We start from the raw sequence: 12,887 nt of genomic DNA, 5'->3' as shown, positions 1-12,887 counted from the left end.
CAGGCACCAAAAAGAATAGACCATTTCGTTCCATTGACAGGCAGTTCAAAAACAGGCAAAAGGTGTCAGGAGTCAGAATAGTGCTTACCTTTGGGAGTGGGTAGCGACTTGGGGGGCTGTGGGATTGAGGGGGCAGTTTCTCTGCTGCTTCTAATATTCTGTTCCTTGATCTGGGTGCTAGTTAGCAGAGTGTGTTCTGTTTTTGAAAATTCACTGAGCTGAGGTTATGATACATAACATGATAAGATGCACAATATGATGTAGAATAGAACATGACATAACAGCTCTCAGCTCTGGCTTCTTTTTGCTTGTAAAATGAAATAATAAGAATACTCACCCTGGCCGGGCATGGTGGCTCACACCTATAATCTCAGCACTTTGGGAGACTGAGGCGGGTGGATCACCTGAGGTCAGGAGTTTGAGACCAGCCTAGCCAACGTGGTGAAACCCTGTCTCTACTAAAAAAAAAAAAAATACAAAACATTAGCCGGGCATGATGGCATGAGCCTGTAGTCCCAGCTATTTGGGAGGCTGAGGCAGGAGAATCACTTGAACCCAGGAGGCAGAGGTTGCAGTGAGCTGAGATCGCACCACTGCACTGCAGCCTGGGTGACAGAGTGAAGAGTGAGACTCCATCTCAAAAAAAAAAAAAAAAAAAATTCACCAGGTGTGGTGTCATGTGCCTGTAGTCCCAGCTACTCGGGAGGCTGAGGCAGGATAATTGCTTGAACCCAGGAGGCAGAAGTTGCAGTGAGCCAAGATCATGCCCGTGTACTCCAGCCTGGGTGACAAAAACAAAACTCCATCTCAAAAAAAAAAAAAAATAGAATACTCACCCTGATAGAGTCAATGTGAGAAATAATATAAGTTCCTGGCACATAGTAACTTCTCAATAAATGACAGCATTTTTTTTTTCTAGGCAGAATGAATCTTTGGTGATGAAAGTGAGAATCTGGGAGGTAATGATGGTGGCAGGCTGTGGTGGGAGCCTCTGGGGCGCTGCTGAGAGATGGTGCTGGGTGGTGTCATGGGTGTGGGCTCACTTTCTAATAATTCTTCCAGCTGGGCACCTGATTCGTGGGCTTTTCTGTGGGCATGTCATACTTCAACACAAAAACAGCTTATCAAAAATGCAAATAAAAGTATCCATTTTGCAGATTATGAGGATTAAAGAGATAAGAAACCTAAAGCATTTAGCATTGTGCCTCCCACAGTTTAAGAGCTCGGTGCCTGTCTGCTGTTGTAGCTGCACAATCACTTATCCAGAAAGCTGTGGGTCTTTGGCATTCGAGTTTGGGGAGCTGTAGGCTGGTAATACAGGACATATCCTGAATATCACTTATCACCCACTGCTGGGTCTGGCCTGCAGATCCTGGCCGAACAACAGATGAACACATGCACTCAGACACAGGTATCCAGTGAAAGAGTGGGCTAGGGGACCGGGCCGCTCACAGACACTGAGGAGGGTGCTGTAAAGAGTCAGCAGCCATGGCCCTGACAAGCTGGCACTGCGGGCATTTATTTAGTACAGATTTAATGACAAAGGCCTTGAGTCAACACACTTGTGGGTAATTTACATGGTCATTCCCCCAGAGACAGCAGTCCTGCACACAGGCAATTAAAGGCCAGGTTCTGAGGCCTAAGAAAACTAACTTATCTAGATCAGTTTCTTTACACCCCCTTGTTATCTAACCTAAGCTTTCAGGTACCAGATAAGAGAATCTGGCTGCCTTCAGCCCAAATCCTTTTCCAAAGCTTTTGTAAAACCTCCTGGCCTTCCAGGAAGGTTTGCATCTTTCTACAATTTTTCCCACCACCCTGACCAATCTCCTGCAACCCCCCACATGTCTGGACAGTGCCCCCCAGAAAACACAGTATCACTATTCTCACCAATGGATAAAGAAAGTCTATAAATAGTCCCAAGTCCATTCAAATCAATTTTATCCCCAAATGGGTTTTGTCTTCAAATTTACACATAAAAAATGTTCCCAGAGGGTTTTGGATTTCAGAATTGTGGGTAAGGGATTGGGCACCCATATTTTCATCATCATGATGTGCATGACATCATGTGTTTTCTGCAACTGGAAATTGGATCATTTGTTAGTGGTTCGTTATTGTGTGACATTTCCCATTCTACAGAGATGTGAAAACTGGAAGAGAAACAGGAAGTACCTCCAGGATTCGCCTAAATAGATGCTGCGGTTTCCATCAAACCACAGGCCACCCCAGTATCTCAGTGGCTTCTATAGGTTGTCCTGAAAGAGCCATGAGGCCAGACACCAATTCCACCCTCCACCTTTCTGTGTCCGTCCCAGACCAAGGCAGCCCAGGTGAGGAGCCATGGGTAGGAGGTTTCCCAGTGGGTAGAGGTGCCAGACTCAGCAGCTAGAAATATAGAATGCTGGGTTAAATGTAAATTTCAGATCAATTATAATTTTTCGTGTAAGTGTATCCCATGCAGCATTTGAAATACAATTTAATCAAATTTAACTAGATGTCCTGCATGTTGTAGGAAACTCTCTAGGAGGTGTGTCTCCAGGATAGAGGGCCAGTGGAGAATGGCAGCCCACACTGTTATGGGATGAAGTGTGTCCCCCAAAATCAACATGTTGAAGCTCTAACCCCCAGAACCCTGGAATAAAACTATATTTGGGGTTAAGATCTTTAAAGAGGTAATTATGTCCTAATGAGTTATTTAGGGCAGACCCTAATCCAATAGGACTGGTATCCTTCTAAGAAGAGGAAGGCACATCAGAGGAGAGGCCATGTGAGGACACCATGGGAAGGCAGCCACCTGCAAGCCAAGGAGAGGGGCCTCGGGAGAAACCAGCCCTGCTGACACCCTGAGCTCCTTGCAATTCCAGCCTCCTAGACTGTGAGAAAATACACTTGTGTTATTTAAGCCCCCCAGTCTGTGGTTCTTTGCTGTGGCAGCCCTAAGAATCTAATACACATGCCAACCTGTCTAGGCACAGATGGGCCATCTTCAGGGAAAGGGTGCAGGGGGATCTGCAGGCCTGCCGGGGCTGAACCAGGAAGTGGTGCCCTCAGCAGTGGAGGCAGCTTCTCCCAACCCCAAGCCTCCAGCCCCTCCCCTCATGACATGCATGATCTGAGTTCAGTCTGTTTCCAAGCCCCTTCCTGTGCCTGTGGAGTCAATGTCACCCCCAGTCTCAGGGTATCCTTGCACTGATACGCTCCACTACACCCTCACACCCACCCCGTGGCTTCCTGAACTGCACCCCCAAGTGCACCACTCTGCATCTGGCTTCTCCATCAACCACGTGCCCTGAAGTCCCTCTGAGCTGTCCATGTGGGCAGCCTCCTTTTGAAGCCTGGAGTGGGTGAGTGTTGAGCAAAAGGTGACGGCAGGGGCTAGAGCTCATTTCATTCCTGAGTAAGGGAAGCTCTAAGATTCCTTCTGTACCATAAGTGAGTGCTGCCCTGCCTGGGAGTGTGCACACCCTGCCCTGAGACTACTGCCTCAGAGCATGGGCAGCTGGTCAACCTAGGCATTGCCCATGCCTCCCACATGGGTGGGGGGCAGCCCCACCGCCCCTCTGTTCATCTTCCATTGACCTGTGGGGTCTCAGAGATCTGTCTTGATTTTTTTTTTTTAGACAGTCTTGCTCTGTCACCCTGGAGTAGAGCGGTGCAATCTCTGCTCACTGCAACCTCTTCCTCCCAGGTTCAAGTGATTATCATGCCCCAGCCTTCCAATTAGCTGGGATCACAAGCATGCACCACCATGCCCAGCTAATTTTTGTATTTTTAATAGAGACAGGGTTTCGCCATGTTGGCCAGGGTGGTCTCAAACTCCTAACCTCAAGTGATCCACCTGCCTCGGCCTCCCAAAGTGCTGGGATTGCAGTTGTGAGCCACCACACCCAACCTGTCTTGATTTAATAGTCATTCAAGGTGCTCATTTCTTGACTGAACGGCTACAAGAGCAGATATAAATGAACACATCCAATCAGTCTTGCCCTGGGTCTGAAGTAGGATTCTCAGCACCAGCGACCTTTTGCACTGGATCATTCTCTGCGGTGGCACTAGCCTCTGCCCTGCAGGATGTTTAGCAGCATCCCTGGACCCCACCCACTAGATGCCAGCAACAGTTCCCTGCCCCAGTTGTGACAACCAAAAATGTCCTCGGACATTACTCCAAGCACCAAGGTTGGGAACCGCTGTTCTCAAGGTTTCCAAATGCATCTCACGCCATAGGTCTATGCACAGAATAAATGAATCATTCACTGTTGACCAATGAAGGCTTTGTTTGGAGACAGGTGTTATAACAGCAGGAAGAAAAGTCCCCAAAGGAAAAGTGTGCTATCAGCTGAAGCATCTCCCAAGTCCAGCCCTGCACCCCCACGTGCATCCCCACACGAACGTGTTGCCAGGAATCAACCGAACCCCTGTTTCTCTCGCAGAAAATTGGTGGGAGCAATCCTCGCTTGCGTGTCGGGATGCCTGTCCAGGTGAAGCCAGCATGAGTCTCTCCAGATTCTAAGGCAGTGATGGGAAAGTGAAGGAAGCAGAAATGGCCAAGGGCCATCCTCTGTCAGTAATTCACTCTGTCAGCCCTCCCTAAGCCGGGTGGTGGGTGTTATGCATCAGGACGCCGGGCTCTGGTGGGGTAATGAGAGGGACTCATAAGTGGCCAAGCTGTGACTCAAACCTGGCAGGACTCCCACTGGCTTCACTCTGCCCTCTTAAATTCTACAATTAGAGCTCCCCAGGAGAGAGCAACCCATTGACTTAAATGTTCACTCACCTGTAAACAGGTGACATGAGATTTTCTCCCATTCGTGGGTTTCCTGATGTCAGGCTGGAGCACAGAGCAGGGGCCGTCGGGCACCTATAGGCTGAAGGGAACCCTGGGTAGAGGATAGTGTACGTTTGTTTCATGATGTTGCCAGGAGCTGGCCCTTTGCTGTAAACCAGGTCCTGTTTTGAGCGTGCTGGGAAGTTCAGAAGCAGAGTTCCATAGACACTTCTGAGATGCACAGGCACCTCTCCTGCCTAATGTGGCCAGGAAAAATTGCCCTGATAAAGCCAATGACATCATAGATTAGAACCTGAGGAACCCACAGCCTAGTAGTTCCCGATCTTGCTGCCTATTAACATCACGGGGACGCCTTTCAGAGCTCCCCAGGTGATGTTAATGGCAGCAAAATCAAGAACCACTGTGAATAGGCAGCAATCGATGTCCAGGCCACTCCCCACCAACTAAATCAGGGTCTCCAGGATGGGCTCGTGCCTCCGCGGTTCCTGGTTCCCCAGGTGCAACTGCAACCTCCCTCAGTGATCCAGCGCGGGCTTCTCACACTTTAATGCACATCTGAACGAATCGGGGCTCTTGTGAAAATTTGAATTCTGGCTCAAGAGGCTGGGATGAGCCTGAGATTCTGCTAGGAGCTAGGAAAAGTGTGATCCAGAGCTAGGAAAAGTGTGATCTTGGATGCTTGTCATCTGGGAGCTTGTTAGAGGTGCAGGATCTCAGGCCCCACCCAGAACCTAAGGATCAGAATCTACATTTGAATAAGGTGCAGGTTTGTTGAATATACGTCCCTAGTTTGAGACAACCTGCTACAACCTGAAGCCTCTATTTGCTCATGAGCAAGTGAGGGCCAGAGAGATGGGGCCCTGGACCCCACAGCTACTCGATGCAAAAAGCTTTAGTAACTGTGCTTGCTGTAACCCACCGTTGCTAGTCTCACTAAAGATTGCATTTGTTTCTCTGACAATGATGACTTCAGGCAATGTATAAAATTTGCTCCTCCTGTTAACATTTAATTCAGGCATGAAACCAAACAAACCCAAAAATGGAGGAAGGAAAGAGAAGAAATGGGGCTAAAAAAGATCTAAAAATGGGACAGAAGCAAGGTGCCTTTTTCATCTTCTCTTTGATTAAAAAAGGTCTGTTAGCTCGAAGCCCACAGGTATGTGACTCAGTGCAGACGAGGGGAGACTCCGTGGCAAGTTTTGGATCTTTCCTATTAGAAGAATCAGGAATTTAGCCCAGCTCAGGGAAAACATATGAGCTTCCTTTGACTCTCCCAGGATGAGCTAGTTTCAGTATCATGGTGAAAAAATAAAATAATACAAAGGCGTTCACCAAAAGGAAGTGCTGTTTCCTCTATTTCTGAACCCTCAGAGAGCTAAAATGATGCTGATGAGTCAGAAGCTAGCGCCCCTGAGGGAGCCACCAAAGGCAGATACTGAGCTTTTAATGTTTCCTTAAAGGGCAGCCCTAACCCCTCCCAGTGCGGAGCTGATTTTTGGAAATAGCCAAAAGTGGTTTCAAGTCACATCAGGTGATTGAGGTGGGTGACCAAACTCAGCACGATGTTAGAAACAAATCCAAATGTGACAATAAGTGGCACTCCTTGTTTATTTATTTTGAGACAGTGGTCTCGCTCTGTCACCCCCCTGGAGTGCAGTGGCATGATCATGGCTCACTGCAGCCTCCACGTCCCAGGCTCAAGCCATCCTCCCACCTCAGTTTCCCAAGTAACTGGGACTATAGGCATGTGCCACCATGCCCAGCTAATTTTTTTATTATTTATTTTTTGTAGAGACGAGGTCTCACTATGCCGCCCAGGCTGGCCTCAAACTCCTAGATTCAAGTGATCCTCCCACTTCGGCCTCCCAAAGTGCTGGGATTACAGGCATGGGCCACTGCACCGGCCCTGGTTTCTTCATGTGGGATGTCACCTGGCTCTAAAAGGCAGTTTCTTATAAAAGTCCCAGCTGCAGCTTGAGCAGGAAAAGCTGCATGGACAACAGCGTGGAGCTTCTCAACCTCCTTTGAAGGGCAAAAGTGGGTCTGATGGGCTGTTCGAAGCGGGTCTCTGAGGGTCGCATTCCCTGCATCCAACTCCCACCTCCTTCCTTCCTTCCCCTCCCTCCCTCCCTCGTCTGTCTTTCTTTCTTTCTTTCCTTCTTTTCTTTCTTTCTTTCTTTCTCTCTCTCTCTCTGTCTCTCTCTCTTTCTTTTTCTTAACAAGCTCAGGCAAATTTTATTAAAGGAAAATTTTGCATGGTTTGCTTTTCACCAATCTGTTCTGGCATGTTTCTAATGATGTCAGAATCACCTAGATCAATGATAGCCGGTGTGCACACTCTGTAATATTTTCCGCATGCTGTGCCCAGTTCAATATTATTGCCACCGTAGTGATGGACACCAGTTTTGGCCAACATTCCATAGCTGGGTGGTTGTTAGTGAGAATGATCAATTTTGCTTTGCCTTGTCTAATCATCTTCAGAGTCTGCTTGTACCCCAGCTCATACTTTCCACTTTTCATAATGAGTTGGAACCTACAGTTGATCGACTCCAGGAACTTTTTCTTCTTCTTTGTAGCCACCAAATTCCCGCCTTAGCTGCAGGACGGACCCCAACCAAGAGCAGCCGCTAAGATGGCCGGGGAGTGAGAAAAGCCTCATTTCTTTAATAAAGGTGATTGCCCATTTTCAGACACAGGATAGGGGATTATTGAGGGTGCCACCAAGGAGAAGGGGGTCACCACCTGAGAAGGGGCCATGGGGGGCTGCCATGGCAGGTGGCAGAGGGCAGAGCAAAGAAGGGGCAGACATCGCCCCTATCAGTTTGCTTGGGCTGCACTAACAAAGTATGACAGATCGGGGCTTGAACAATGGAAACTTACTGTCTCACAGTTCTGGAGACCAGAAGTTCAAGATCAAGGTGTGCATAGGGCTTGTCCCCTCTGAAACCTGTAGGGCAAATTCCTCCTTGCCTCATCCTCGCCTCTGTGGGTTGCTGGCAATCCTCATCATCCCCGGGCTTCCAGCTGCATCCCCCTAATCTCCGTTTCTGTTGCTGTTATGCGGCATTCTTCCTGTGCCTCTATCGTCACCTGGCTGTCTTCCTGTAAGGACAGCAGTCATCATGGATTAGGGGCCCACTGTCATCTGGTAGGACCTCATCTTAACTATTTACATCTGCAACACCCTGTTTCCAAATAAGGCCACTGCCTGAGATACTGGGGTTTGGGACCTCAACGTATTTTTCTGGGGAGACACAAAGTTCAATCTGTAATGCCACCTTTGTCAAAATTGTTTCTGGAATATTAATTAGGCTCATTCACTCCACCTGAGGGTTTTTGTTTTGTTTTGTTTTTTGTTTTTTGTTTTTTGAGACAGAGTCTCACTCTGCTGCCCAGGCTGGAGTGCAATGGTGTGATCTGGGCTAACGGTAACCTCTGCTTCCCAGGTTCAAGTGATTATCCTGCCTCAGCCTCCCAAGTAGCTGGGACTACAAGTGCCCACCACCACACCCAGCTAATTTTTGTGTTTTTAGTAGAGACGGGGTTTCACCATGTTGGCCAGGCTGGTCTTGAACTCCTGACCTCTGGTGATCCACCCACGTCGCCCTTCCAAAGTGCTGAGATTACAGGCTTGAGCCACCACACCCCACCCTGAAGAACTATTTTTATCTGCACAATGATTCATTCAAACAAACCCTTTCTTGGAAATCTAATCTGTTGTATCCCAGAAGATTTTAAAATATAATTACTGTGCTTTTTTGTTGTGGTTTTTTTGGGGTTTTTTTGTTTCTTTGGTTTTTTGTTTGTTTGTTTGTTTGAGATAGAGTCTTGCTCTTGTTGCCCAGGCTGGAGTGCAGTGGCACCATCTCAGCTCACTGCAACCTCCGCCTCCCTGGTTCAAGTGATTCTCCTGCCTCAGCCTGCTGAGTAGCTGGGATTATAGGTGCCCACCACCACGCCCAGCTAATTTTTGTATTCTTAGTGGAGACGGGGGTTTCACCATGTTGGCCAGGCTGGTCTCGAACTCCCAACCTCAAGGGATCCGCCCGCCTCAGCCTCCCAAAGTGCTGGGATTACAGGCATGAGCCACCTCGCCCGGCCTATTGTGCTTTTTTCCCTTCCCCTCGTCTCTCCCAAGTGCGCACTGAGCAGGCTCCTGGCGGTAGGATGCAGAAGGCCTGAGTTAACAAGGCCTTTCGTTCACTCTGCAAGGAGCAGGCTGGTGTCCCAGGGAAGACCCTGGAGGGGAGGGAGGCCCCTAGCTCTGCCCGCAGCTGACTATGCGGGAATCACTGGGGCAGCAGTGGGCTGGGCCACAGCCATGGAGGAGGTCAGGTCCTGGGCCAGGGCATGAGGGTGGTTAGAGAGGAGTGAGTGGGGACAGCCTGCTGCGGTTTGGCCGATCCTTGGGCACAGACCTCCCTGCTCCTCCTTGGCCCTCCCTCCGGGAGGCGCAGGCTCAGCCTCCTGCGTTCTTTCCTCTGCAGCTGCTGCGCTCAGCCTTGAACACCCTCCCGACCTTGGGGCTCTGCTGCCCCACGCGGAGCCCCCATTTCAACAGATGCAGACAGCCCAAAGCCCCTTCCCAACAGCCCGAAGAGAAGCCCTCCTCTGAAGAGACAGCAGAGAAGCAGAGCCCCCCGGGACGTCCCCCCAGACCTCCACGTCTCCCCAGCACCCGGCGGGGGGGTGGTGCATGCACTTCCCGTGGCTGCAGGAACAAACTGCCACACACAGGGAGGCTGAACACAGCAGAAGTCTATTCCACACAGTCCTAGAGGCCAGAGGCAGTGACATCAAGGTGCTGGGCGGCCGCCCTCCCATCGGAGGCTCTGGGAAGACTCTGTTCCTTCCTCTTCCAGCTTCCACGGCTCAGGGCAGTACCCCTGCAACCTCTGCCTCCATGGTGACATCGCTTCCCCTCTTCTGTGTCAAATGTCCCCCTGCGTCCCTCTTCACCAGAATAATCCCCTCATCTCAAGCGCCTTAATTTAATCACACCTGCAAAGTGTTTGCCGCGTAAAGTAACAATTACAGGCTCCAGAGATTAAAACCTGTTATGTTTGGAGGCCATTATTCTACCTACAGAGAGGGGTTGGCTTAGGACACCCGTTCTTGTTGCCGGGTAAAGCTGCCCGGGGGGCCTGGAGGAAGCCTGCTCTGTCTCTTTCAGCCCCCACAGGTACCCCAAGGGGGCCGCCACTGAGGTCCTCGGGCTCTGATCCAAGTGTGAAGTGACAGCAAGTTCACTCCTTTCCCCGCTGGCTCTGACACAAGTTTTCCGTGTGGCCAGGGATGGGTGTGAGCAGCCCAGAGTAGGGGCCGGCCCAGGCTCGGCCAAGGCCCACACATCTGCCTGGCCCAGTCATGCCCAGCTCCATCTGAGATGGAACCACCAGCGCTGGCCACCTGGGTGGCTTCCTTGAGGGCTGGCTCGCAGCTCTTCGCCAATATCTCATTCAAATCTGCAGATTCTAGGCCGTAAGTCTTCACTCCTCAAAGTGGGGTGCCAGGGCCAGCAGCAACCCCCCCCCCCCCCTCCCGCGACCTGGAAGCTTGTTGGAAAAGCAGACACTCAGGCCCAGCCTTGGCCCTTCTGCATCAGAATCTGCATGTTTACCAGATGCCCGGCAGTCCTGGGCCCATGACAGCGAGAAGCACGTGGAGAATCAACTCCAGTGCCTGTTCCCCTCCCACCAATGCAACTGTTCATTCCATCTCCTGGCAGGAGTGTGGGCTGCCTGCCTCCCCAGGGGATGGGCGTGTTGTTTGGAAGCCAAGCAGTGCTCATTTGGTTTATTTATCTTCCTGAGACTTAATCTATTTTGAATTTCAGATAACATTCTAAAAAGGCTTGGCTTGTTTTTCTTATCTAGGGGTGGGGTAAGTGCGCTTGTGTTGAGCAAAGTTGAGAAATATTTCTGCGGCTGATCACGGAGCTTCAGACCCACCATCCCTGGGGCTGCCTTCCCAGTAATCTCTAAAACCCATCCGATTCGGGCCCTTCCTGCGGTGAACATCTGTTTATCCACATGGCGCGCTTCCCTTCCCTTTATAAAAGGTCTCCGCCCACGGGAAGGAGGCTGCCAATCACAGCATGCCCACCCTCTCCTCCACCCGTCACATGACGCAGGTCATGTGGTGGTCACATGACACAGGCCTGCCTCTGTAAAGCATCTGTGCCCCTGGCCACAGTTGATTGGTCCGCTGTTGACACGTGACTGAAACTAGACCAATCAGAATCCCTCCTTCCTTGGGGTTTTTAAAATCAAGGCTGAGAAATTGTTTTTCAGGGATCTCTAACCTGCAATGATGTCAGAGAAGTACTGCTACCTGGAGGTACTGGCTCATGGCAGCCTGCCCTATGGAAGTATCTGCCTCCTGGTACCCTGCCCTGTAGAATTTTTCTGCCACACAGAGGTTGCCTGCCACATAGAGAATGCCCACCTGCAGGGGGAGGAATGACACCAGGCACAGAGAAACCTAGATCAAAGGGGGAGCCACAGGGTGTCTCGGCTCCATTCGCGAGCCACGTTATTCTTCCTGATGTCCCTGCAGTCACTACGGTTCTTAGAGCTCCCCAGAGTCCTAACACATTCCCTTTTCAGTCTAGTTGTTTGAATTTGATTTCTATCTTTTGCAACGGAAAAAGTCCTAACACATTTCCACTTTGGAAATCTTCGGATAGCAGCCATGTTGGGTCACAGGATATCATTCTCCTTATTGCCATTCAGAGACCTTTCCAATCTAACTCCATGTCCCTCACCTCTTCCCATGGAAATTTAGCTCCTGCACTTGACTCTTCCAAGGTACAGATATAGCCGGGGTTCTTTCATGCACCTGCTGGACTATTCCAGACCCCTGTGAAGCTCTCCCGGGTGCCTGCTGAGCAATCCCAAGTGCCTGCAGGACTCTTCCAGTTCTTTGGTGGTTGTTCGTTTTTGAGACAGGGTCCCACTCTGTCGTCCAGGCTGGAGTGCAGTGGTGCAATCACGGCTCACTGCAGCCTTGTTCTCCTAGGCTCAGGCAATCGTCCCACCTCAGCCTCCCGAGTCACTAGGACTACAGGCATGCACTACCATGCCTGGCTAATGTTTTGTATTTTTTGTAGAGACAAGGTTTCGCCATGTTGCCCAGGCTGGTCTTAAACTCCTGGGCTCAAGCGGTCTGCTCACCTCGGCCTCCCAAGTAGCTGGGACTACAGGCATGCAGCACCACGCTCAGCTAATTTTTTAATTTTTGTAGAGAGCGGTGGGTTGGGGGGGTCTCACTAATGTTGCCCAAGCTGGTCTCAAACGCCTGGGCTCAATTTCCAGTCCTTTTGTTTCCTCCCAATACTTGAGTGTCTGCACCTGGACAACAACATTATCCCATGTCATTGTTATAGTTAGCATCTCTCTTTCCCCTGGCTAGGCTGTAGACACTCCAGAGAGACATTGGGCCTGGTAGCCCAGGGTCCTAGTGGATTTCAGATCATAGAACATGCCCAACACATGTTATTGATGGACCACCCAGATTCTCAGTGTGGCTTTTGAACTCTATGTTGGTGAACATACTGTGTTTCGGTGAATGTTTGCGAATGCTCTCAGAAAGGCCATAACCCACCTCCCTGCCTCAGCCTCCACCTCTGGAAAATGGAGGAAATAAAAGCTCTCCCTCATGGGCTTGTCAGGAGGACTCAGTGCCCGCGAAACATTCAGGACAGTGTCTGGCATCCAGTAAGCATCTCAGAGCATTCTGTGTGTCATTTACATTTTCTTTCCTCCCCCACCTCCTCTGTTTCACTCACCCTTTCCTTCTCATCTTCTCCTGCTATTTCTTCACCCCATCCCTGTCTGTCAGCCGAGGGAATCATTGGATAGCACGGGCACCCACCTCTGCAACAGGGAAATGCCTGGGGCTGGCTGTTTGGCAGCTGAGAAGGTCTGCTGAGATACCCCTAAATAGAAGACTCCCTCCAACTCCGTGTATCTATCCCATCTGCTGCTTTCCAACCTCACCCCACTGCCCCAGTTTAGAGCCTCTGTCTAGACAGGTGCAGATGCTCTGACCCTCTAGACGTAATCCCTGGTTTATCTCGCTGGGAGCACCAGGCTGGAGACCC

At 50.3% G+C, this 12,887-nt stretch overlaps 1 protein-coding gene and 1 pseudogene across 1 annotated transcript in view; one reads left to right on the top strand and one right to left on the bottom strand.

Annotated features, from left to right (window-relative positions):
• LOC107974624 (uncharacterized) overlaps positions 1 to 9,836 on the top strand; it is a 50,658-nt gene extending 40,822 nt beyond the window's left edge. The window contains exons 5-6 of the mRNA XM_063811794.1: positions 2,140 to 2,330; positions 9,271 to 9,836. Coding sequence (XP_063667864.1) covers positions 2,140 to 2,330; positions 9,271 to 9,398 — 319 coding nt within the window. The 3' untranslated portion in view covers positions 9,399 to 9,836. The remainder of the gene's footprint in view (positions 1 to 2,139; positions 2,331 to 9,270) is intronic.
• Positions 6,921 to 7,592, bottom strand: LOC134810032 (large ribosomal subunit protein eL30-like; annotated as a pseudogene).
• Positions 9,837 to 12,887: the final 3,051 nt, after the last annotated feature.

The sequence above is a fragment of the Pan troglodytes genome, chromosome 4 (genome assembly GCF_028858775.2).
Source record: "Pan troglodytes isolate AG18354 chromosome 4, NHGRI_mPanTro3-v2.0_pri, whole genome shotgun sequence".
Classification (NCBI taxonomy): Eukaryota; Metazoa; Chordata; class Mammalia; order Primates; family Hominidae; genus Pan; species Pan troglodytes.
This window is presented reverse-complemented; position numbering and strand designations above follow the sequence as displayed.